This window comes from Heterodontus francisci, chromosome 16 (genome assembly GCF_036365525.1).
Source record: "Heterodontus francisci isolate sHetFra1 chromosome 16, sHetFra1.hap1, whole genome shotgun sequence".
NCBI lineage: Eukaryota > Metazoa > Chordata > Chondrichthyes > Heterodontiformes > Heterodontidae > Heterodontus > Heterodontus francisci.
Window position 1 is genome coordinate 27,909,710 of NC_090386.1, and position 25,299 is coordinate 27,935,008.

At 45.4% G+C, this 25,299-nt stretch overlaps 1 protein-coding gene across 1 annotated transcript; it reads left to right on the forward strand.

Annotated features, from left to right (window-relative positions):
* Nucleotides 1–8,772: 8,772 nt before the first annotated feature.
* LOC137378251 (ankyrin repeat domain-containing protein 60-like) lies at nt 8,773–23,909 on the forward strand. The gene is made up of 4 exons (XM_068048476.1): nt 8,773–9,170; nt 13,161–13,291; nt 20,341–20,506; nt 23,212–23,909. The coding sequence occupies exons 1-4, from the start codon at nt 9,002–9,004 to the stop codon at nt 23,907–23,909; spliced, it is 1,164 nt and encodes a 387-aa protein (XP_067904577.1). The 5' UTR covers nt 8,773–9,001.
* Nucleotides 23,910–25,299: the final 1,390 nt, after the last annotated feature.

The following is a 25,299-nucleotide window of genomic DNA, read 5'->3' on the forward strand; positions in this document are numbered from 1 at the left end:
TGCTTTTGTGTGTTCTCTCATTGCTTTCATTCAACTCCCTTATTGGCACAAGTATACATTTCTTTCTTTCTAACCATTTATTATCAGTTCAATTAATACCAATATTAATAAAATAATGTGACATGGCCTCCAGCACTCCCTCCTATCCTGACTAAATTGTCACCTTGTTAGAGGGTGGCTTGCTCCCAAGGCCAATTCCCTCTCTGAAAGGCACTGATTTGCTGCGCTCTGGCTCCATGGCACTAGTTGCCCTCCACTTCCTCACCATTCCTCATGTATGAAACTAGGTGGTGATTATCAGCTGTCTATTCACCATAGAGATATTATAGGTGAGCCCTGGCCCTAGGGTGGAGGGGGAGAGGCATAATCAAGCTATTTCTTGTCCATCCTAGTGCTGATTTAATCTTTCTTATGTTTCTGCCTGTGACAGGATGACTCAAGTATTGATTTGGGGAGAAGTCACCAGCACTTAGTTTCTTTACTAAGCAGTTTTAAGTTATCCCTGGTCTGAGTAAAATAACAAGCTGAAACTCAACAGATGTTTTCAGCATTTACAACCTTATCAAAGGTCTAAAGACTTTTTTTTGAGAATTGCTGAAAATAGAGACATGTCGAAGCATTTCATCTTGCACTCATTAGGACAATACACAAGAATAACCAATGTAAGGGAAAACTTCAACTTATACTGCATGCGAAGAGAATGCTGATTGGTTGGGAAGTGAACTCTGATTGGTAACTGGTGCATTCTCCATGGCAACCCTCTAACAGTGACTGGCAGTTAACTGCCAAGCTTTGTTTGAATTTTAAACCAGGCAGCCTGACTCTGGTCAAGGCATTGCCCTGAGGAATGAACCAGCGAATGGCTGTCACTTATTTTGTTCAGCTGAAACAGGCACAATGTATGTACATATTCTTTCTGTCTGCAAAGAACAGGGCCCTGTGTATCAGTACACGCAAATGCGCCACACTGTAAGCCCTACTGACTATCTTAAATTGATTGTCAGCGTAATTCTTAGCACACTGCAGATTATTTAGCAAATGTGTCCAATCGTGGAATCATCACTAACAGGATGCTGCTGTGGAGCCAAAAAGATGTCCTGCCTATCACACAAATGAGAAATGTGATGTATGAATTTCAATGGCAGTGTGTACGTCCCAAAGACTGGCGGATCGTATCAAACAATATGTCCCTCCCGCTGTTCGCAACGGGCAAGGTACAGGCATAGCCTTTATGGCTCCCAAATCTGCACCGTCCAGCACAAGCCCTGCATTGGATGGGTGTTATTGTTTTGAATTCAGTTCCATCTTCCTTGGCTGTTGTCCATTCAGTTGACTATGTAATTGTCGGACATAGTTATAGCAACTTACTAACATGAGTTCAATCCTGCAGTTTATATCATTGTCAGGTAAACTAATTATTCCATACTCATTTGATTTTGGGATGTGGGATCTTAGTATTTAATATCTTAACTACTCTTCCTTAAAAATGGCATGGTGACACTATCACTATCACTATAGAAATTAAAACACAAAACCCGGTCATTAAGCCCAACCAGTTTGTGTCTGTTTATTCTCCACACAAGCAGTAGGCCTAATCCCATGTGCTGATGTTGACATGGTCTCTGCTTCAATCACAAACTGCAGTAGTGCACGCTATACCACCTCAATCCTTTCTAAGTAAGTTTCTCTTGCTCTCTGTTAATTTTTTACGTTGTTCTAGACCACTCAATCACAATGCGCAGTCTGTTTCTATCTACTCTCTCCCAGCCTTTCATGAGTTTAAACAGCTTTTGTCAAATTGTACATGAGAGATTTTGAGGCAATCAAAAATGGATCCAATTCATCAAATTGTCTTATTTGTATTTCCTCATACCTAACAGTGTTCTGGAATCTGAGCTGTAAGCTCTCTACTGCCCCAACATACTTCCTATTGTGCAGAGGCCAAAACTATATACGGCACTCCAGCTTTGATCTTATGAAGGATTTATATAGATTTACTATTACATCTTGATTTTCATGGTCTGCATCTAGCCATAAAGCCCAGTTTTCAGTAGATTTTTATGGCCTTATTCAGTTGATGTGCTACTTGTAAATGGTATGTGAACCTGAACCCCCAAATCTCTGCTCTTGCACATCACCCAAAGTACAATTATTACTTACATTGAATTATCCCTGTTACTCTTTTGCCCATTTTACCATCATGTCAATATCTGATTGTAGCTTCCTTTGGTCCTCAGAAAAAGTTACTAAACCTATTTGGTATTATCTGCAAATTTGGATGCTTTTCACAATAGCCTGATAGCCAAATCATTGATGTACACAGTGAACATAAGCAAACCCAGAATAGAACCCTGTTACCCACATCCAACCCCTCTGCAAATTTGCCTAAACTCCCATTCTGTTACTTCACTTGTAACTAATGTTCAATGCAATTTGCAACCCTCCCCCTAATTCCAAATCCTTAAATCTTCTTGAGTAATCTCTTTCATCTTGTTAAAGGCTTTCTAACACCATATCACATTCTACTTACCCCTCCAACATATCAGTCACCTCTCAACAAACTCCATCAGGTCTGTCAACCATGATCTTTCTGTAGTTGCTATTTCTAATTAGTTTCTCCATGATATATATAGATATCATAGAATGGTTCCAGCACAGGAGGCCTTTCAGCCTTTTGTGTCTGTGCTGATTCTCTGCAACAGAAACTCAGCTAGTCCCGTTCCCCCACCTTTTCCCTTTAGCCCTGCAATTTTTTTCTCCTCAGGTGATAGATACATGCATAAGAAATAGGAGCAGGAGTAGGTCATTTGGCCCCTCAAGACTGCTCCACCATTCAATATGATCATGGCTGATCTGATTGTGGCTTTAACTCCACTTTCCTGCCTGCCCCGCATAACCCTCTACTCCCTTGTAGATTGTTATAACCGAAGTAGGAGCAATGCACTGTCAATTCAGTCCCATCACTCCACAGGTCGCAGCATATTAAAGTTTTCCCACCCAACTGGAAAACAGCCAAATTAAACACTCTAGTAACCCCCAGAATAAAACAAGACCAAACCAGGTATCTTTAGACAACAACAAATTAACTATTTATTAAAACTAAATTTTAAACACTGTTAAGATAAACCTATGTCTAAAGACCTTCTAACTCCTTACTTTAACCTAATTCACCCATTCACACACACATACTCAAAAATCAACCATTAACCGGTTTCTTTTTTAAAAAAATGTTTTTAAAAATTAGCTGTTTCTTAAATAAATCTTTGTGGGTTACATTCCTAATGGGTGAGGTAGTCTAGTGTGAAAATAATCAAATGCTACTCGAAGTCTCCACACAGATTTGATGAAATAGTCCTTCAATAGAAAGGCATTCAAAACACTTCAGCTGCAGCAGGCATCAAGACCACTGGCGAATTCCAAAAAATATAATCAGTCGAGAGAGATTCAATCTTGAAGCAAATACTTCCCGGCTTGGAAGTAAAGAAAAGGAGTTTTGCTACCTTCAGCAATACAAATGGTCTCTTCAAAAAAAAAAAGCTTTTTTTCTCCTTAGGCAATTAACTGAGCAGTGCCACTGCAGAGGTGGTGGCTGCTGTCTTTGGAGTACCCACCCGAGGCCCAGGCACGGTGCTGGACTCCGGCTGCAGGTAGATCAGGGTGGGAGGGGTCTCATGGGGTGGGGGTTGTGGGGGAGGGGTGTGTAAGGGGGTCAGCAGCAAAGGCAGGGGAGTGGCTCTCAGCGGGGGCCCCCCTGCCAGATGCCGGATCCCTTGATCAGGCACTAAGTGCCTTTTAACGAGGACCTCCCCTTTCTCCTCCAAAGAGATGGCAAGCAACCTGCATGGTTTTTCTTGCTGTGCTCCCCATGTGGCGACAAGCCTGTCCACTACTGGGCTAATTGCGGTAGCGGTGGGATGAGGCCCTTAATTGGGCATTATTGTCCACTTAAGGGCCTCAATTGGCGGCGGGGCAGGAAGGCTGTTCACAGACCTTCCCACCCTGGACTTAGTTTCAGCAGAGGCGGGGTTCCCCACCCCACCACCATCCCACCCGATTACACGCTCTCCCCGCCTCCAAACTCGCCATGAGGGACAGCATAAAATTCCCCCCAGGTGTGGTCTCACATACACCCTGTACTTCCAAAATTTTACTCCACCCCCTTGCAATAAATGGCAACATTCCATTTGCCTTCCTAATTACTTCTTGTATCTGCATGCTAACATTTTGTGATTCATATATGAGGACACCCAGATCCCTCTGTACCACGGCATTCTGCAGTCTCTCCATTAAAATAATATTCTGCTTTTCTATTCCCACCAAAGTGGACAAGTTGACATTTTCCCACATTATACTTCATCTTCCAAAATTTTTGTTCATTTACTTAACCTATCTATATCCCTTTGCAGTTTCTGTCTCCTCCTCACAACTTGATTTCCCACCTATCTTTGTATTGTCAGCAAATTTGGCTACAATGCACTCGGTCCCTTCATCCAAGTCATTAGCATAGATTGTAAATAGTTGAGGCCCCAGCACTGATCCCTGTGGCACTCCACTGGTTAGTTTACCAATCTGAAAATGACCCATTTTTCCTGACTCTGTTTCCTGTTAGTTAGCCAATCTTTTATCCATGCTAATATATTACCCCGAATACCATGAGTTCTTATCTTGCACAGTAACCTTTTATGTGACACCTTATCAAATGCCTTTTGGAAATCCAAATACACAACATCTACTTGTTCATCTTTATCCACCCTGCTTGTTACATCCTCAACTCTAATAAATTTGTCAAACACAATTTGCCTTTCACAAAACCATGTTGACTCTGTTTGATTGCATTATGATTTTCTAAATGTCCTGCTGCTACTTCCTTAACAATGGATTCTAGCATTTTCCTAATGACTGGTGTTCGGCTAACTGGCTTATAATTTCCTGCTTTCTGTCTCCCTCCTTTCTTGATTAGAGGCATTACCTTTATGGTTTTCCAATCTGCTGGGACCTTTCCAGAATCTAGGGAATTTTGGAAGGTTACAACCAATGCATCCACTATCTCTGCAGATCCTGGGATGCAGGCCATCAGGTCCAGGGGACTTGTCAGTCTTTAGCCCTATTAGATTCCCTAGTATTTTTTCTCTAGTGATGGTGATTGTTTTAAGTTCCTTCCTTTTGCCCCTCTATTTTCCACTATTTTTGAGATTTTTTTCTGTCGTCTTCTGTGAAGACAGATTGAAAATACTCGTTCAAAGTCTTCTGCCATTTCCTTGTTTCCCATTATTAATTCCCCAGTCTCACCCTCTAAGAAATCAATGTTTGCTTTAGATACTCTCTTCCTTTCTATATAATTGTAGAAGCTCTTACTGTCTGTTTTTCTATTTCTTTCTAGTTTACTCTCATATTCTAATTTCTCTCCCTTTATTTTTTTTAGTCATCCTTTGCTGATTTCTAAAATTTTCCCAATTTTCTGGCCACTAATCTTCACAGCATTGTATGCCTTTTCTTTCAATTTGATACCATCCTAAACTGCCTGAGTTAGCCACGGATGGTTATCCTTCTCATAGTTTCTTTCTTTCCCAATGGTATATATCTTTGTTGAGATATGAGGTATGAAATATCTCCTTAAATGTCTGCCATTGCTTATCTACCATATTACCTTTTAACCTATTTTTCCAAGTCCACTGTAGCCAACACTGTCTTCATACCTTTAATAGTTATATCTATATATCTATTAATCTATTTATGACACTGTCTACCTGCACAGTTGGTCACAATAAATGCTGGTCGTAACAGAAACCTCCAGATCCCATGAATAAATTTAAAAAAATACAAACCCCTTGATTAGACTCCAACTATACAATATTTGATGGATTCCTCCATTAATGAGTAGGTTACTGTTCTGTTCTGGTTATCCATCATTCCCATATGCTGGTTTTACAGAGCAAATTTATTTCTCAGCTTAAAAGCTCTACACAATGTTTTGAATGAATCACAGTCTCCTTGGTAACCTATGATTGGCCTGTGGTTCAGAACATTCTACAAGAAAATTAGTTCCAAATCTATTGGGTGTGATTCCATGCACCAGTTCAGATGGTTCAATGGACTTAGTTAACCTGCCATCCAGTAAGTTAATCTCTCTCTTCTGGATTCTAAACGGACATTTGAGGTTGGCCAGTTCCTAAGGATTGAGAATTATATAACTTGTTTGAATTTAACATACGTTGGAAAGAGTTATCATTAACTAGGAGCTAATTTGTCCAACCAGTGGTCAAATGTGTGTACGTGAGATTGATGGCGAAACAGGCCAATTGTCTTCAGCTAAGCAGCCTGAGATTGATGACTAACTTGGCAAATACCTGGATACTAAATGCACAGCAGTTAGAGTCTGACGTTATTCTATTCATAAGTTTCTATGGTTGGTTCTGATTTATGAGTGTGAGTGAGCTTTTTGTGCCTGGTGGTTTAAACTCCTGCTCTGGAATGCCAATTTCCTTCTTGCTCCAAGAATTCAGCCCCCTTCCTTCTCTGGAAGTACGGAATCCCTGCTGGGTCTCTGTAATCCTTCACCCACATGAACAATCTCCACCTGTTGTTTTACATCCATTCTTGGCATGTGGGGTGTTGCTGTCAAGGCTGGCATTTATTGCCCATTCCTGGTTGTCCTAAGAAGGTAGTAGTCGTGGCCCCTACTCGAACCTCTTGTAGTGGTTTGATGCAATTGAGTGGCTCACTGGTCCACTTCAGTGAACAATCAACTACGTTGGTGTGGGATTGGAGTCACATACAGGGCAGCCTGGGTAAGGACAGCAGTTTACTTTATTCATTAGTGAACCAGTTGGGTTTTTACGATAATCTGACAGCTTCATGATCACTTTACTTAGACAAGCTTTTTTCCTGATTTTTTTAAAAAACTGGTTTTCAAGCTACCATTGTGACATTTGAACTTGTGCTCTCTGGATTACTAGTCCAGTAACATAGCCACCACATTACGGCACCCGTGTAATCGATACAATGCTGGTCAGTAGGCTTTTTGACTGTGCTGTCCAGCCATAACTGTCCTCACTTGATGTCCGCCCTCATGGCCTCAGTGAAGGGTGAAACAGGTTCGAGGGGCTGAATATCTTCTTCCTGTTCCTATAAGGCCAGTTGAGATTAACTCACTCGTCACAGCATGGTATTGAATTTGAGGCCTTGCTGGACTGCGTGGCTCAGTGCCACAATGATCAGTGACTCACTCGGCAGTGGTGGGGGAGGGGAGAGCTATTTCTTGCCCTTCAGAATGCTGAAAGTCACCTTGAAATTCAAGCTACAATATAGCAGAGACTCAGTAGGCAGCAGAGATGAATCGGAAATGCCCCACAGTGTGGCATTAGGCTTTAAAGGGGGAAAGTTGTCTCAGCGTGGTCACCAGTAATGTGTTCTCTACTGACCGGGATTTACCTGCCGTAAGGTTGATAGGTTCTGAATAAAATAAGTAATTTTATATATTCTGCAGCAGTATAGTATTCCATCTCGACCTGCTAGTTACCATTCCACCAGTTCCATTCGCTGGCCACTATTTGTTCCATTCCACAACTGGACTCACACACGGAGACAGACACAGAGACAGCCAGACACAGAGACAGCCAGACACAGTGGGCTGAATTTTCCCAGCCCCGCGGAAGTGGAGTTGAAGGCTGGACCGAGAGTAAAATTTGAAGATAGTTCATCGAATCCCCTGCCCGACGCATTCCCCCTCAGAGCTATCTTGCTGGAAGTGAGGCAGCAACTGCCCGCCTGGCAGCAGCAGGTTGCCAATTAGGCCACTTTAGGGACCAATTGGGGGGAAAATGCTGCCGCTGCCGCGATCTTCCCGATGTTGACCAAGGCCCCTATTGAGGCTGAAGCCTGGCAGGTTCCTGGAGGTAGCAACTGGCTAGTGAGCCATCAAGGCATCCTCTCAAACTCCCCATTCTGGAGCTGTTGGGATCAGAGGGTCACAGCCGCGGCCACAAGCAGCCCTGTCAGGGACGATCCCCATCTACAATGATGGCCTGCTAGCTGTGGCTATGCCTCATTTTTAAATTTTCATGAGGCGTCAGAGACGGCCTCCATCTTGAGGTGTCCGCGTGGTTCCCTACATGCCTCAGCAGCAGGCACCTTTCCTTGGAGGGCATCTTGGCTGTCTGCAGCTTCAGGCCCTCTGATTGATTGGACCTTCCGTCTCAGGAACCCGTCCATTAACCTAAATTGGACAGCAAAGGCAGTGGCGGCTTCTTGATTAGCTGCCTCCCATAAGATCACGACTCTGTGTGGCTAGCCAACACCATCGGGACTAGGACCCGCTTTTGGTCCAACAGCAGAAACCTTTCAGAGGTGGTAAAATTCCACCCATTGAGACAGACATGTGCAAACACATGGAGCCACATGCAAGACAGCCATACACATGGAGAGACACTCACATACACAGGGAGACACACACACACAGATATACAAACACAGGCACACATGGAGATACATACACACATGGGACAAACACATCTCTCTGAGGGAACACACATACTCAGACAGACCCAACATTCCCAGTGAGAATTATTTTTGTTATCAGCTGTTGGCGTAATGTTTGTGGCACAAGGACAGTGCAGAATATATAACGCAATGAGATAAGTCCTTTAAACTAAAGAGGAACTGACGGTGGCTGGGAGGCTCCACCCCTCACAGTGCTCAGAAAACAAGGCTGTTTCCAAGGAGATGTCAAACACAAGCTCTGAATGTGATTCTCCAGCCGATGCCAGGAAGCAGAGAAACCTTTATCCTGCTTAATCCCGGGCACTGAATAACATTTTATTAGCCAGTGTAACATTTAGAAATTAATGACTTTAATTAAATACCTTACCATCCTTTGTTTCTATATTTTTTTTTCTGAAGGCCAGCTAGGCATTGGTGTGCTCCGGCCTCTCTAGCTGGGGAATTTACCAGCAATTGGCCAGGGTGAGGGAGGGCCTGACAACCCAACCCTCTCAACCTCCTCATGCTGCATGAAAGGACCTTTGGCCTGAAAGTACAACTGGAGGACACGGGCGAGATCTTCCCAGTACAAAAGTGTCACAACAACATGATGATAGGGGAGTTGAAGTCCACGCTGGAGCTGGTAACCGGAATTCCCACCAACTTACAAAGGCTCTTCTACATGGACGACGGTAAGGCCCTTGGTTAGCACTATGACCCCCCCCCAACCTCATCATCACTCCCATCTATTCACAGTGTGCGGTGTCAGGTATAGGGTTGCCAACTCTCAGACATAATCCAGGAGGTTTCTTCACATGACCTCCTGCTTCTAACCACCCCACCACTGGTTCCATCTTTGTGGTGCCTGTTACGAGCTCACAGGGCACCAGTCTGGCGTGGACTCTGTCTTTAATGAAACTGACTGTAATGACTGCCCTCAGTCAGAGTCCCTCATGGTAGAGGTCACATGACTACAGCAAGCCAGGAGGCACATTAGGACAGTATTGCTTTTCTATCCCAAACATCACCCTTTTCATACAAAAAAAAACAAAGAAAGAATTTGCATGCATTATCATTCACACCATGAGTTGCCCAAGTTACCCACTACGCACACAACTGTTCTCATGCATTAGCAGGTCGTCATTCTTGTCAGTCTCTGTACATGCATTACACATATAGTCTTTACATCGTGCAGGTCTCTTAATGGTACGCATGTGTGTTGTCGTTGTCTGTTCCTCTGGTTGAGTGTCAGGGAGTGTCGTTCCCTTGCCACTTGTTGCCGTGGTAACTGTTGTTGTTCCATTTCCGTTGTTCGGGTGCTGTGGACCTCTGGGGCTGATGGTTGTTCTGTGGTCTGTGCAGTTGGTGAGTTCTCATCTTCCTGATTGTGAAGGAACAGCTTCTCCAGTTGTGCGTATGTGCCTGTGGTTGTGACGGTACCTCTGGTCCTTCACTTCCGTCGCATACGATCGGGGTGACAACTGCTGTATGCAGGTCCCAAGTTGCCACTTGGGCTGAATCTTTTTGAGGGCATTGAAGGTTTGTACCAGCTCTCCAATGCTCAATTCTGGCAATATTTTGGCAGTTTTGTCAAAATAAAATTTGGCTTTCTGCCATTTCACCTTGATTTTGTCTGCCTGCTCTGCGGAATCCGAGCACTCGTTCCCCACAGCCTCCACCTTGGGTGTCTGAGCAGACGACTGCCCGATCTTCCTCTTCCTCGCCACCTGAATGGCACCTTGCGACTGGCAAAGGCGTTCTCGTTCCAGCACCGGCATCCACTCCTGTAGGCCATCTCCTGGGTTTTCTCTTTTTGCACGTTCAGGGTTACCAGTCCAAGCTTTAGACTTGTTTTTGCTGAGATGAGTGGCTTTTGCTTGCCATCTATGATTTGGAACTCCAGATCTTCGTTCTTGTCATTGCAATGGGCTCTCAGAGTAACTTGTCCTCTTGGCACTAGTATGGTGCCATCATATAGCCTCAACCTTACTTTTGAGGGCTTCATTTTTGGATCGCCATATTGATCCACTTTGCACAGGTCTGTGAAGGCCATGATATTGCATGACACACTGGTGTCTATCTAATACTTTATGTTGACTTGATTTTTTCCTTCTGCAGTCACCATTCCAACAGTTACAAACCATTTATCACCTATTGACCTGACTGAACCAACCTGTTGGATGGTGTATAGTGATTCATTAGAATCTTCGGCTGATATCTCTCCAGTGGCCATTTGTACTTGCTTATTGGGCTCCCTTCTAGCCAAACACCTGTGTGGAGAATGATTCAGATTCTTGCACTGAGAACACTGCTCTCCCCATGCTGGACATGTCTTCTTTTCCTTTGTGTAATGTCCTCTGCAGTATTTGAATCCTCCCCTTTGTCTGTGATCTTTCTGCCCTTTCGACCTGGAATGTCTATCAGCATAATGCAAGACCTGGTCTGTTCTGCCGGGAATATGCTCCAGCTGCTGATTTACAACCTCAGCACTTCTGCACATGTCAATCGCTTTCCTGAGAGTCAGTTTGTCTTCTCTCAGTAGACGTGAGCTCACTGTGGGATATCTTATGCCTAATACAATCCTGTCTTTAATTAGATCATCTTTTAGTTGCGCAAATTCACAGGATTCTGCAAGCTGTTAATACAGTCACATATTGATCAACGGACTCTTTGTCACCATGGGCCCTAATATTGAACACATACCGTTCACAGGTTACGTTTGCTTAGGGTTCAAAGTGTGCCTTCAAGACTTCCAAAATTTCTGCTGTCTGTTTTTTTGTTTTTAAGGTGGAATACACTTTGTAAAAGTTTCTCCCCAACAGTGATAAAAGTGCAGCTACTCACAGCTGCTCTGGTTTGTTAATTAAATCTGTGGCAATTTTGTAAATTTGACATTGCGAGTAGAAGAACTGCCAGTTCTGTTTCATATCACCTTTCATTTCTACTGGTGCAGGCAGAGGAAAATTTGCAGTCATTGGCTTACCATGTGCTTTCAGCTGTTTCTGCCCCGTGGAGACGCACCTTCCAGCAGCCCGGGTTACCATCTAGGGATCAGGAGCCATAAATCCCTAATTGACTGTTCCCCCTCTAGCCTAGGGGCCGCTGAACCCAACTGTAGCTGTCTGGCTGCTGCCCATTTTTGAAGCTCAGCTAATTTAGCACAGGCCAAGGATCAGACCTGGGACTTTCCTCCTCGAGGGCTCAGTCTAAATGGTGCATTAACTAAGCAGGTCAGTGGCAGACTGAATTCCCCATCCACTACTCTGAGTCCCCTTCACTTTCATTCCCCTTCTCTTCCCCTTCTACCTTCTTACATCCTATTAAAGAGCATTGTTGTCTGGAAATGTGTCACATTAACGAAGTGTGCACTGACATCAATCATACACAGATGTCACCACCCGATGTCATAACTGGAGCCTCCCAGACAACCCGGAAGGTTGGCAAATCTATACACACCTGTGAAATACATTTATGTGCATTGTGTGGACATGTGAGAGCCTAAAATAATGTCACCATAGCCACACCTGTGGCTAGTCAATGATTTCTGTTGGATGGCACTGATGTAGAAAAAGCAAAGACTTACATTTATATAGCACCTTTCATGACCAACAGATATCTCAAAGTGCTTTACACCCAACAAATTACTTTTGAATTGTAGTCACTGTTGTAATGTAGAAAATGTGGCTGTCAATTTGCACACAGCAAGATCCCACAAACAGCGATGTGATAATGATCAGGTAATCTGTTTTTGTGATGTTGATTGAGGGACTGAGGGAGGATAAATATTGGCCAGGGCACTGGAGAGAACTCCCCTGCTCTTCTTCGAAATAGTGCCATGGGATCTTTTACATCCACCCGAGAGAGCAGACGGGATCTTGGTTTAATGGCTCATTCAAAAGACTGCACTGGAGTGTCAGCCTTGATTTTTGGGCTCAAGTCCTGGTGTGGGAGTTGAACCTACAGCTTTCTGACTCAGAGGAGAGAGTGCAACCAACTGAGTCACAGCTGATACTCGAGCCATGCTTTCCAACATGGGTCACTGGATAGGGACTAGCAGCTGGAATCCTGGTTCATTTCCACACCTCTCCACTCCTCCACTACCACTGACCCACTGATGCTAAGACTAATCTTAACCTGACTCCGGATCCTTTGCTTTCTATAGCTGGGCATTTAATAAAGTGCTTCCTTTACAAGCTGGGGCTCCCATGATCAGAGTCAGTTTGTCAGTTTAAAAGAGCACTTATAAATCCTTGGGCGCTTTAACACCAATGAATGACACGGTTTTTCCTCTGGTGCTGTCATAGTTGTTACGGAGACAAGTCTTGCAGCCAATTTGGACACAGCAAGATCCCAGAGACAGCAAATGAGATGGATCACTAGTTAATCTGATCTCATTTAAGAGACACTGCCTTCCCCATGTCAGATAATGTCCTTGGCTCCTAGGTTCACCTGAGTAGGTGAATGGGGCTCAGATTAACATCTCATCTGAAGGATGGCACCTTCAAATGCAGCATTCCGTGTTAATGAACTAGAGTGCCAGTCTAGGTTACGTGCTCCAATCCATAGAGGAGTGACTGGTCTAAGCTGACACTTCTTTTTGGTGTTTGAATGGTTTGTGTTATGTGTTGCCTTAAATGCAGTGACAGAGTGGTAATGCTAACAGAGCTGTATGTGTTTCACAGGGGAAATGCCTGACAATGTTACCCTGCAATTCAATGGCATCATCAAAGATTCAACAATAAAAATGAAAACCTGGCATCAAGATGGCTGGCAGAAACTGCTGCATGCTGCTGCACATGGTGATATTAATGAGGTATCACTGTCTAATACTGAACAACAGATCATACAATTGACCCATCCAACACTACCAGGGTAGGAACAGCACAGGTTAGATACAGAGTAAAGCTCCCCCTACACTGTCCTATTAAACACTCCCTGGGCTGGTACAGCACAGGTTAGATACAGAGTAAAGCTCCCGCTACACTGTCCTGTCAAACACTCCCTGGTCTGGTACAGCAAGAGTTATATACAGAGTAAAGCTCCCTCTACACTGTCCCATTAAACACTCCAGGACTGGTACAGCACAGGGTTCGATACAGAGTAAAGCTCCCTCTACAATATCCCATTGAACACTCCCAGGTAATTTCCACCATTCCTCCCATCTCTTTAATTAGATGGATAAGGGGAGGCGGTGGGTAGTGGTATTGTCACTGGACTAGTAACCCAGAGAGCCAGGGTATTGCTCTGGGGACATGGGTTCGAATCCCACCACAGCAGAAGGTGGAATTTGAATTCAATTAATAAATCTGGAATTAAAAAGCTAGTCTAATGATAGCCATGAAATCATTGTCAATTGCTGTAAAAACCCATCTGGTTCACTAATGTCCTTTAGGGAAGGAAATCTGCTGTCCCGACCTGATCTGGCCTACATGTGACTCCAGACCCACAGCAATGTTGTTGACTCTTATATGCCCTCTGAAATGGCCGAGCAAGCCACTCAGTTGTATCTAACTGCTACGAAGTCAATAAAAAGGAATGCATCCGGACAGACCACCCGGCATCGACCTAGGCACTGGAAACGACAATGGCAAACCCAGCCCTGTTGACCCTGCAAAGTCCTCCTTACTAACATCTGGGGGCTTGTGCCAAAGTTGGGAGAGCTGTCCCACAGACTAGCCAAGCAACAGCCTGACATAGTCATACTCACGGAATCATACCTGACAGACAATGTCCCAGACACTGCCTTCACCATCCCCGGGTATGTCCTGTACCACCGGCAGGACAGACCCACCAGAGGTGGTGGCACAGTGGTATACAGTAGGGAGGGAGTTGCCCTGGGAGTCCTCAACATCGACTCCGGACCCCATGAAGTCTCATGGCATCAGGTCAAACATGGGCAAGGTAACCTCCTACTGATTACCACCTACCGCCCTCCCTCAGCTGATGATTCAGTACTCCTCCATGTTGAACACCACTTGGAGGAAGCACTGAGGGTGGCGAGGGCACAAAATGTACTCTGGGTGGGGGACTTCAATGTCCACCTCCAAGAGTGGCTCGGTACTCACTACTGACCGAGCTGGCCGAGTCCTAAAGGACATAGCTGCTAGACTGGGTCTGCAGCAGGTGGTGGGGGAACCATCACAAGGGAATAACATACTTGACCTCATCCTCACCAATCTGCCGACCGCAGATGCATCTGTCCATGACTGTATTGGTAGGAGTGACCACTGCACAGTCCTTGTGGAGACGAAGTCCCGCTTTCACATTGAGGATACCCTCCATCGTGTTGTGTGGCACTGTCAACGTGCGAAATGGGATAGATTTCGAACAGATCTACCAATGCAAAACTGGGCATCCATGAGGTGCTGTGGGCCATCAGCAGCACCAGAATTGTACTCAACCACAATCTGTAACCTCATGGCCCGGCATATCCCCCACTCTACCATTACCATCAAGCCAGGAGACCAACCCTGGTTCAATGAAGAGTGCAGGAGGGCATGCCAGGAGCAGCACCAGGCATACCTCAAATTGAGGTGTCAACCTGGTGAAGCTACAACCCAGGACTACTTGCATGCCAAACTGCGTAAGCAGCATGCGATAGACAGAGCTAAGCGATCCCATAACCAACGGATCAGATCTAAGCTCTGCAGTCCTGCCACATCCAGCCGTGAATGGTGGTGGACAATTAAACAACTAACTGGAGGAGGTGGCTCCACAAATATCCCCATCCTCAATGATGGGGGAGCCCAGCACATCAGTGCAAAAGATAAGGCTGAAGCATTTGCAACAATCTTCAGCCAGAAGTGCCGAGTTGATGATCCATCTCGGCCTCCTCCTGAAGTCCCCAGCATCACAGATGCCAGACTTCAGCCAATTCGATTCACTCTGCGTGATATCAAGAAACAACTGAAGGCACTGGATACTGCAAAGGGTATGGGCCCTGACAATATTCCGACAATAGTACTGAAGACCTGTGCTCCAGAACCTGCCGCGCCACTTGCCAAGCTGTTCCAGTACAGCTACAACACTGGCATCTACCCTGCAATGTGGAAAATTGCCCAGGTATGTCCTGTACACAAAAAGCAGGACAAGTCCAACCCAGCCAATTACCGCCCCATCAGCCTACTCTGAATCATCAGTAAAGTGATGGAAGGTGTCATCAACAGTGCCATCAAGCGGCACTTGCTTAGCAATAACCTGCTCAGTGGTGCTCAGTTTGGGTTCCGCCACAGTCACTCAGCTCCTGACCTCATTACAGCCTTGGTTCAAACATGGACAAAAGAGCTGAACTCAAGAGGTGAGGTGAGAGTGACTGCCCTTGACATCAAGGCAGCATTTGACAGAGTATGGCATCAAGGAGCCCTAACAAAACTGAAGTCAATGGGAATCAGGGGGAAAACCTTCCGCTGGTTGGAGTCATACCTAGTGCAAAGGAAGATGGTTGTGGTTGTTGGAGGTCAATCACCTGAGCCCCAAGACATCACTGCAGGAGATCCTCAGGGTAGCGTCCTATGCCCAACCATCTTCAGCTGCTTCATCAATGACCTACCTGCAATCATAAGGTCAGAAGTGGGGATGTTCGCTGATGTTTGCACAATGTTCAGCACCATTCGTGACTCCTCAGATACTGAAGCAGCAAGACTTGGACAATATCCAGGCCTGGGCTGATAAGTGGTAATTAACATTCGCGCCACACAAGTGCCAGGAAATGACCAGCTCCAACAAGAGAGAATCTAACCATCTCCCCTTGACATTCAATGGTATTACCATCGCTGAATCCCCCACTATCAACTTCCTAAGGGCTACCATTGACCAGAAACTGAACTGGAGTAGCTACAAGAGCAGGTCAGAGGCTAGGAATCCTGTGGCAAGTAACTCACCTCCTGACTCCCCAAAGTCTGTCCACCATCTACAAGGCACAAATCAGGAGTGTGATGGAATACTCTCCACTTGCTTGGATGGGTGCAGCTTCAACAACACTCAAGAAGCTCGACACCATCCAGGACAAAGCAGCCTGCTTGATTTGCACCCCATCTACAAACATTCACTCCCTCCACCACTGATGCACAGTGGCAGCAGTGTGTACCATCTACAAGATGCACTGCAGCAACGCACCAAGGCTCCTTATACAGCACCTTCCAAACCCGCGACCTCTACCAACTAGAAGGACAAGGGCAGCAAATACATTGGAACACCACCACCTGCAAGTTCCCCTCCAAGTCACACACAACAGCCTGACTTAGAACTATATCACCATTCCTTCACTGTTGCTGGGTCAAAATCTTGGAACTCCCTTCCTAACAGCAATGTGGGTATACCTACCCCAAATGGATTGCAGCGGTTCAAGAAAGCAGCTCACCACCACCTTCTCAAGGGCAATTAGGGATGGGAAATAATTGCTGGCCTAGCCAGCGACGCCCACATCCCATGAATTAATAAAAAATAACACTGGTTCTGTGTTGATGACCAGTGTAGTTCTTCAATGACTCATGTAGATATTTTAAAAAGAGAAGTGTTAACAAAGTGAGTGTGGGTCCTATAGAAAGTGAGTCTCGGGAATTAATAAGGGAAAATAAGGAGATGGCAGATGAACTGAACAGATATTTTGCATGGTTCTTCACTATAGAGGATACAAGTAACATCCCAGAATTAGCTGTAAATCAGGAAATGGAAGGGAGGGAGGAACTCAAGTAAATTACAATCACCAGGGAAGTGGTACTGAGCAAATAGTTGGAGCTGCGGGCTGACAAGTCACCAGGTCCTGATGGAATTCATTTCGAGTCTTAAAAGAAGTGGCTCGTGAGATAGTTGATGCTTTAGTTTTAATTTCCCAAAATTTCCTAGATTCAGGGAAGGTTCCTTAAGATTGGAAAATAGTTAATGAGAGAGAGACAGAAAGCAGGAAACTGCAGGCCAGTTAGCTTAACATCTGTCTTAGGGAAAATGTTAGAAGCTATTATTAATGATGTTATAGCAGGACACTTAGAAACATTCAAGGTAATCAGGCAGAGTCAACATGGTTTTGTGGTAAGAAAATCATGTTTAACCAATTTATTGGAGTTCTTTGAAGAAGTAACATGTGCTGTGGATAAAGGGGAACCGGTGTATGTATTGTACTGAGATTTCCAGATGGCATTTGATAAGATACCACATCAAAGGTTATTGCGGAAAATTAAAGCACATGGTATAGGGGGTAAGATATTAGCATGGATAGAAGATTGGCTGGCTAACAGGAAAGAGAGTCGGCATAAATGGGTCATTTTCTGCTTGGCAAGATATAACGAGTGGTGTGCCACAGGGATCAGTGCTGGGGTCTCAACATTTTACAATTTATATAAATGACTTGGATGAAGGGACCAAAGGTATGGTTGCTAAATTTTCTGATGACACAAAGATAGGTCGGAAAGTAAGATGTGAAGAGGACATAAGGAAGCTAAAAAGGGATATAAATAGGTTAAGTGAGTGGGCAGAGATCTGGCAAATGGAGGATAATGTAGGGAAATGTGAAAGTGTCCATTTTGGCAGGAAGAATAAAAAAGAAGCATATTATCTAAATGGTGAGAGATTGCAGAGCTCTGAGATGCAAAGGGTTCTGGGTGTCCTAGTGCATGAAATGCAAAAGGTTAGTATGCAGGTTCAGCAAGTAATTAGGAAAGCTAATAGAATGTTGTCATTTATTGCGAGGGGAATTGAATACAAAAGTAGGGAGGTTATGCTTCAGCTATACAGGGGATTTGTGAGACCGTATCGGGAGTACTGTGTACAGTATTGATCTCCTTATTTAAGGAAGGATGAAAATGCATTGGTAGCAGTTCAGAGAAGGTTTACTAGACTAATACCTGGAATGGGAAGGTTGTCTTATGAAGAAAGGTTGGACAGGCTAGGCTTGTATCCGCTGGAGTTTAGAAGAGTAGGAGGCAACTTAATTGAAACATATAAGGTCCTGAGGGGTCTTGATAGGTGGATGTGGAAAGGATGTTTCCTCTTGTGGGAGAATCTAGAACAAGGGGTCATTATTTAAAAATAAGGGGTCGCCCATTTAAGACAGAGATGAGGAGTAATTTTTTCTCTCAGAGGGTTGTGAGTCTTTGGAATTCTCTTCCTCAAAAGGCAGTGGAAGCAGAGTCTTTAAATATTTTTAAGGCAGAGGTAGATAGATTCTTGATAAGCAAGGGGGTGAAAGGTTATCGGGGGCAGGTGGGAATGTGGAGTTAAGATTACAATGAGATCAGCCATGATCTTATTGAATGGCGGAACAGGCTTGAGGGGCTGAGTGGCCTACTCCTGCTCCTAATCCGTATGTTCGTATATTCATATGAACTGTATTTCCTCCTTCCCATCAGCAGACGGCTGCCAGTATCTCACCTCGCAGTCTCTGTGGCTTTGAATCCGGTGTTACCACCAGGACTTTAGTTTCCCATTTTCTCCCTTCCTGCCTCAAAATTACTGCTTCATGGAGGAGGGGGCTATAATATTACTTGTTCCTTTAGTGTGTGAACTATTGTAAGATTCACAGGACTGTGAGTAATATCCAAAAGAAACGTGTATTTTTATTATAATTTAAATAGAGCATATATATACAAACAGTAACTGCAGGAGCCACATCTAAACACATCTTACTTTGTCCGGCTCCACCCACAACTCCCTGGTCATGTGTGACGCAACATCACTTCCTCTGGTGATCTTCACTTACAACTTTTAAGCTGGTCTGTTCTTAAGGTGGTCCCTTCTTAAGGTCATCCCACAACAGGGGCTTGGCGAGGGTGGGTGCAGGTGGTGGCAGGGTGTGTATCACCAGTAAACACATTTCTCGCCTCAGTTGAAGTCCACACAAAGTAACTTTGTTGGCAGGATCTACTGGATGGTGGTGAGAGCAGGAGTCCTGTAGGTCAATATAATTCTCCTATCACCACCCATTGTGGGGATCAGTGAACTTATTGTAATCCCAGGGGATGGAAATTGTGATCTGTTGCACATTTGGGGTTACTAGCTTTGAATCTTGTCGTGCTTACACAGGTGGTGGCTGTTATGTGTTTGACATTTGGTGGTGTGTTGCCCTTTGCTGCCTCTGTTGTAAATTGTTGTGGCTACTTCAGCAGCACCTCTCAAAATCGAAACCTCCACCACCCAGAAGGAAGAACTTGCATTTCTATAGAGCCTTTCACAACCTCAGGACATCCCAAAACCCTTTACAGCCAATGAAGTACTTTTTGAAGTGTAGTCACTGTTGTAATGTACAAAACATGGCAGCCAATTTGCACTCAGCAAGATCCCATAAATAGCAATATGATAATGGTCAGATAATCTGTTTAAGTGATGTTGGGTGATGGACAAATATTGGCCAGGGACACGAGGGAGAACTCCCTACTCTTCTTCAATATAGTGCCATAGGATCTTTTACAACCACCCGAGAGAGCAGACGGGGACTTCATTTAATGTTTCATTTGAAACACAGACATCCAACAGTGCAGCACTCCCTCAGTACTGCACCCAGAGTCAGCCTAGATCTTGTACTTAAATATCTAGAGTGAAATTGAATCCACAATTTTAAAGGGCAGCAGGTGCCTGGGGAACACCATCACCTCCAAGTTCCCCTCACACTATCCCACCTTGGACAAATTTTACCGTTCCTTCATTTTTGCTGGGTCAAAATCTTTGGACTCCCTCCCGAACAGCACTGTGGGAGTACCTTCATCACACGGACTGCGCGGTTCAAGGAGTCGGCCCACCATCACCTTCTCAAGGGTAATTAGGGAGGGGCAATAAATCCTAACCATGCCAGTGATGTCCAAATCCCGGGAATGAATATATAAAAAGAGTGAGTGGGCCCTGATTTTGTTGATGGTCTTTATTGACTTGCAGTTAGTGTCTCTAGGCGTTACCAAGAACAGCAAGTATACAACTCCAAATTCGAAGCGAATGAATGACATGCAGAGGGAGGCCTGGATCGCAGAACGTGCTTCCGTTGCACTCTTTATCGCTGCTCACAGGGGTCACATTGATGTTGTCAAATTTCTTCTGATGAATGGTAAGAATTCAATACCTGATGAGTGGTTCACTGTAGTGAAATGTGTTTCAACCCCTTGAGGCCAAATGGTGAGAGGAGGGATGTCACCATGAGGCAAATGAACATTTTTCTGCATTTTGTTCTCATTTCCAGCAGGCCTGATGCAGAGTAAAGCTTCCACTCCAGTGTTATATCAAACATTGCCAGGCCAGGGACAGCACCTGCCAAATACAGAATAAAGCTCCCTCTATACTGTTCCAACGAACACTCCCAGATCAGATAGAATCCTTTTAAAGCCATATTCAGAGGTGGAGAGTGTAATACCCTCACCTCATCACCCACTGCACCCAGGACCCAAAGACGGACAGTGGGATATCCTCACTCTGCTTCCTTTTTAAATGTTTCTTCAAAATTGTCAAATAGCTATCAATGTGACTACAGCGAGTCATACACAGGACCTCTGACCTCTCCCATGGATGCTGAATAGTGCAAATGTAAAATACTTTGGATGCTGGAAATCTGAAACAAAAGCAGAAACTGCTGAAAATACCCAGCAGGTCAGACAGCATCTGTGGAGAGAAAAATAGAGTTATCGGGTCGAATTTTATACTGTCACCATACCATCTCACCTCCGCCGAAATTTAGTGAATGGTCTTTCCACCCTGCCACCAATTGAGGCCTTTATTTGGGTAATTAATCCCTAATTAAACCTCTTCTCGTCGCAGCTGCAAATACCCCTGTGGCTGGCGGCCCTGTCACCCCACAGGAAGTACGGCATGAAAAACCGTGCGGGCTGTTTCCTGGCTGGGGGGTGGACCCTTGTTCAAAGGCACTCAGTGCCCTTGCTGCCGACCCCCCTACCACCCTTCCTCCGCGACCCCCACCGCGAGACCCCTCTCTCCGACCTACCTAGAGCCTGGTTCCAGCGCCGCTCCTCAATGTCTTGTCACTGCACCTACAGTGCAGATTTCCAGCCTCTGATTGGTCGTCAGCCCTGCAAGGCCTGGACCTCCGGCGGCGGCGGCTTAAATGGGACAGAAGGCCCGCAGTTGTCCAATTAAGTGCCTGATTTGGGCTAAATTTGACAGGCCTTCTGCACAAGAGCCAACACAGGGACCTCGGTGTTGGTTTACCCCAACATAAAGACCCGTGCCGCCAGCACAAAATTGCACCCAAAATTTCAGGTCAATGTACTTTCATCAGAACTGGGAGGTTAGAAATGTAATAGTTTTTGAGCAAGTGATGGGGGGGGGGGGCGGGGGGGGGAGGTGGGAAAGAACGAAAGGGAAGGTGTGTGATAGGGTGGAGGGCAGGGCAGATTACATGACAAAAGGTTTCATGGTACATAGCCAAGTAAAGAAACAAAAGATGTGTCTGGATCAAGTATAAATGGCAGAATATCAGCCGTCCAAACACAAAGTAAAGGGATTAAGGAATAAACAAGGTGGGGGTGGGGGTGCAGTAGGGAGAGAAAACAAACCAGCAAAAGAAATTATGAAAAAGAAAAAAATGGGCGTAGCGATTGTGATCCAAAATGATTGTACTCAGTGTTGAGTCCAGAGGGCTGTAAAGTGCCCAGTTGAAAGATGAGGTGCCGCGAGCTTACATTGAGCTCCATCGGAACACTGCAACAGGCCAAGGACAGAAAGGTCAGAGTGGGACCAAGGTGGAGAATTGAAATGACAAGTGACAGGAAGCTCTGGTTCATGCTTGCGGACTGAACGGAGGTGTTCTGCAAAGTGTTCATCCAGTCTGCGTTATAGTCTCCCCAATGTAGAGGAGGCAACATTGTGAACAGCGAATACAGTATACTAAATTGAAGGAAGTACAAGTCTCACCTGGAAGGACTGTTTAGGGCCTTGGACAGCGAGGGGAGAAGAGGTAAAAGGGCAGGTGTTGCATCTCCCATGCTTACATGGAAAGGTGCTGTAGGAAAGGGGGGAGGTTTTGGGAATGACTGAGGAATGGACGGAGGGAACGATCCCTTCGGAATGCTGAAAGGGGAGGGGAGGGGAAGATGCATTTGGCAGTGGCATCACTCTGGAGGTGGCAGAAATGGCGGAGAATGGTCTGTCGAATACAAAGGCAGGTGGGGTGGTAGGTGATAATTTTAGATCATAACCCGTGCCCCCATTTTTTTCTTTTATCATGTTTTTTTTTGCTGGTTTGTTTCCCCCAACCGCTTGTTTCTTTCTTAATCCCTTTACTTTGTATTTGGACAGCTGCTATTCTGTCATTTATAGCTAATTCAGACACATCTTTTGTTTCTTTACTTGGTTTTGTAGCATGAAAGCTTTTGTCGTGTATTCTATCCTGCCCTCCACCCTATCACACACCTTTCCCATTGAATAGTGCATTTGGCATGATTTTCAAACCAGATCAGCACCATGTGCAATTGTAACCTTTCTCATATCTATTGTATCAATATTACCTGAGTCTGTGCGACTCTGAAACTTGCCCTGTTAGTCCTCCTACTGAGATTGATAGATTTCTGTTGGGTAAGTTGATCAAGGAATATGGAGAAAAGGTGGGTTACTGGGGTTGACGTGTAGATCAGACATGGTCTCATTGAATGGCAGAACAGGCTTGACGGATGAAATGAGCTACTCCTGTTCCTCTGTTTGTATGATCCTTTGTTCCTATGTTTTGTATGCTCCTATATTCATATTCTTATGTTCATGTGTTCCTATCTTCAAGTGCTGCCATGTTCCTTTGTCTGTTTACAGGTGCCAATCCGAGGAGCAAAACGATAGATGGACATACTGCTCTCCACATGGCGGCGTTCATGGCCAGGACAGAGTGTATTGATGACCTGCTGCTTCATGGAGCTGACGCCGAGGGTGTTGACAGTAAAGGGCGAACATTATTGGATATAGCTGGCATGACAGGTCGCCAGGAGAACATCGGCAAGATCTACCAGATCCAGTGGATGAAGCGGACAGCTGGCCAGAAGCCCGTTAGCCTCATGGGCAAGTCGGTTCTCTTCGCCCACCAGATGTTTGACTCCACGTTGAAAACATGGCGTTCGGGCACCCACGGCAAGCTCTACATGTCCAATTTGCTGAAATCGGGTGATCCCCGGGCAGCCGACACCAGACCATGGAAGCACCCGGGCCCAAACCGGGCTGGGAAACTCCAGCCCACTGGCACTGCCAGGACCCCCAGGCATGCAGTTAGTACCAAACAGGCTCAAAAACCCAAGGCCATGGGCCTTGGCAATGCCCAGGTGGGGAAGCCACCCACACAGCCCCAGGATGCTTGGCAGAAAGAGACCACTGGCACCAAGGCTCATGGGAACAGCAATGTCACCCAAAGACCAGACACCTCATCAGCTGGCATTAGGTCAGACCCACTAACTGCTGCTCACCCCCTCCACAAAACCCCCACTAGGACAGGTAAAGCAGGGGCAAGTAGGAAGAAGTGATGGGGCGGGGGTAAGGGGTGATGGGGGGGCAAGGCATGAGGGGAAAGGGAAAGGGAAAGTGAAGGGGAGGGAGGAGTGAAGGAGGAGGGAGGACAGAGTGCTGGAGGAGAGGAGCGAGAGTTGATGGAGCAGGGAGGAGTGATGGAGGAGGATGAGTGATGGAGGAGGGAAGCGTGATGGAGGAGAGAGGAGTGATGGAGGAGGGGGAGGAGTTGTGGAGGAGGGGGAGGGAGGAGTGATGGAGGAGGGTTTGTCGGAATAAGGCATGGGAAGATATCAGGACTGAAGATGTGATGGGGTACTGGGGTTAGTAGTGATCATCCTGTAGGCCTGACACTGAGTGCCAGTGTGAATGAAGCCATGTGTTTATTGGTGATTGACTCACTGCAGGGCACCAAGCTCTAATACTGACTGCAGTACATTCTCTTTACCCTCCTCAGGTCCATTTCACTGCCATGATCAACCATTTTACATCATCCAGCTGTTCAATATATAGATATAGAGGTAGAAACTAACGCCCAGATATGCTAAACCAAAACATTCCCAATCTGAACCCAGCAATTTGACGCAGTTCTTTAGTAGGGGTGCCAACAACAAAATAAAAAAAAAATCTTACCCAATGGTCTCTAATTTTGCATATTTAAATTTGGAGGAAAAAGATAATGTGCACGTGTCTCTGGATGGGTTCAGTCTCTCTGTCCTCACCTCAGCATATCCCAAGATCCATGTTGATTCACCACTAACCAGAAAGTGAACTGGACCAGCCATAAAAATACCATGGCTACAAGAGCAGGTCAGAGGCTGGGAATTCTGTGGGGAGTAACTCACCTCCTAACTCCCTGAAGCCTGTCCACCATCTACAAAGCACAAGTCAGGAGTGTGATGGAATACTCTCCACTTGCCTGGATGGGTGCAGCTCCAACAACACTCAAGAAGCTCGACACCATCTAGGACAAAGCAGCCCGCTTGATTGGCACCCCATCCATCACCTTCAACATTCACTCCCTTCACTACCAATACACAGTGTTGATGCACTCAGCAACTTGCCAAGACTCCTTCAACAGCACCTTCCAAACATGTGACCTCTACCACCTAAACAGACAAGGGTAGCAAATGCATGGGAACACCACCACCACCACCTGCAAGATCCCCTCCAAGCCACACACCATCCTGACATGGAACTATATCACCGTTCCTTCACTGTCACTGGGTCAAAATCCTGGAACTCCCTTCCTAACAGCACTGTGGGTGTACCTATACCCCAAGGACTGCAGCGGTTCGGGGTGGGCAGCTCACCATCACCTTCTCAAGGGCAATTTGTGATCAGCAATAAATGCTGACTTTGCCAGTGACACTCACGTCCCATGAACGAATAAAAATATTATTGTAT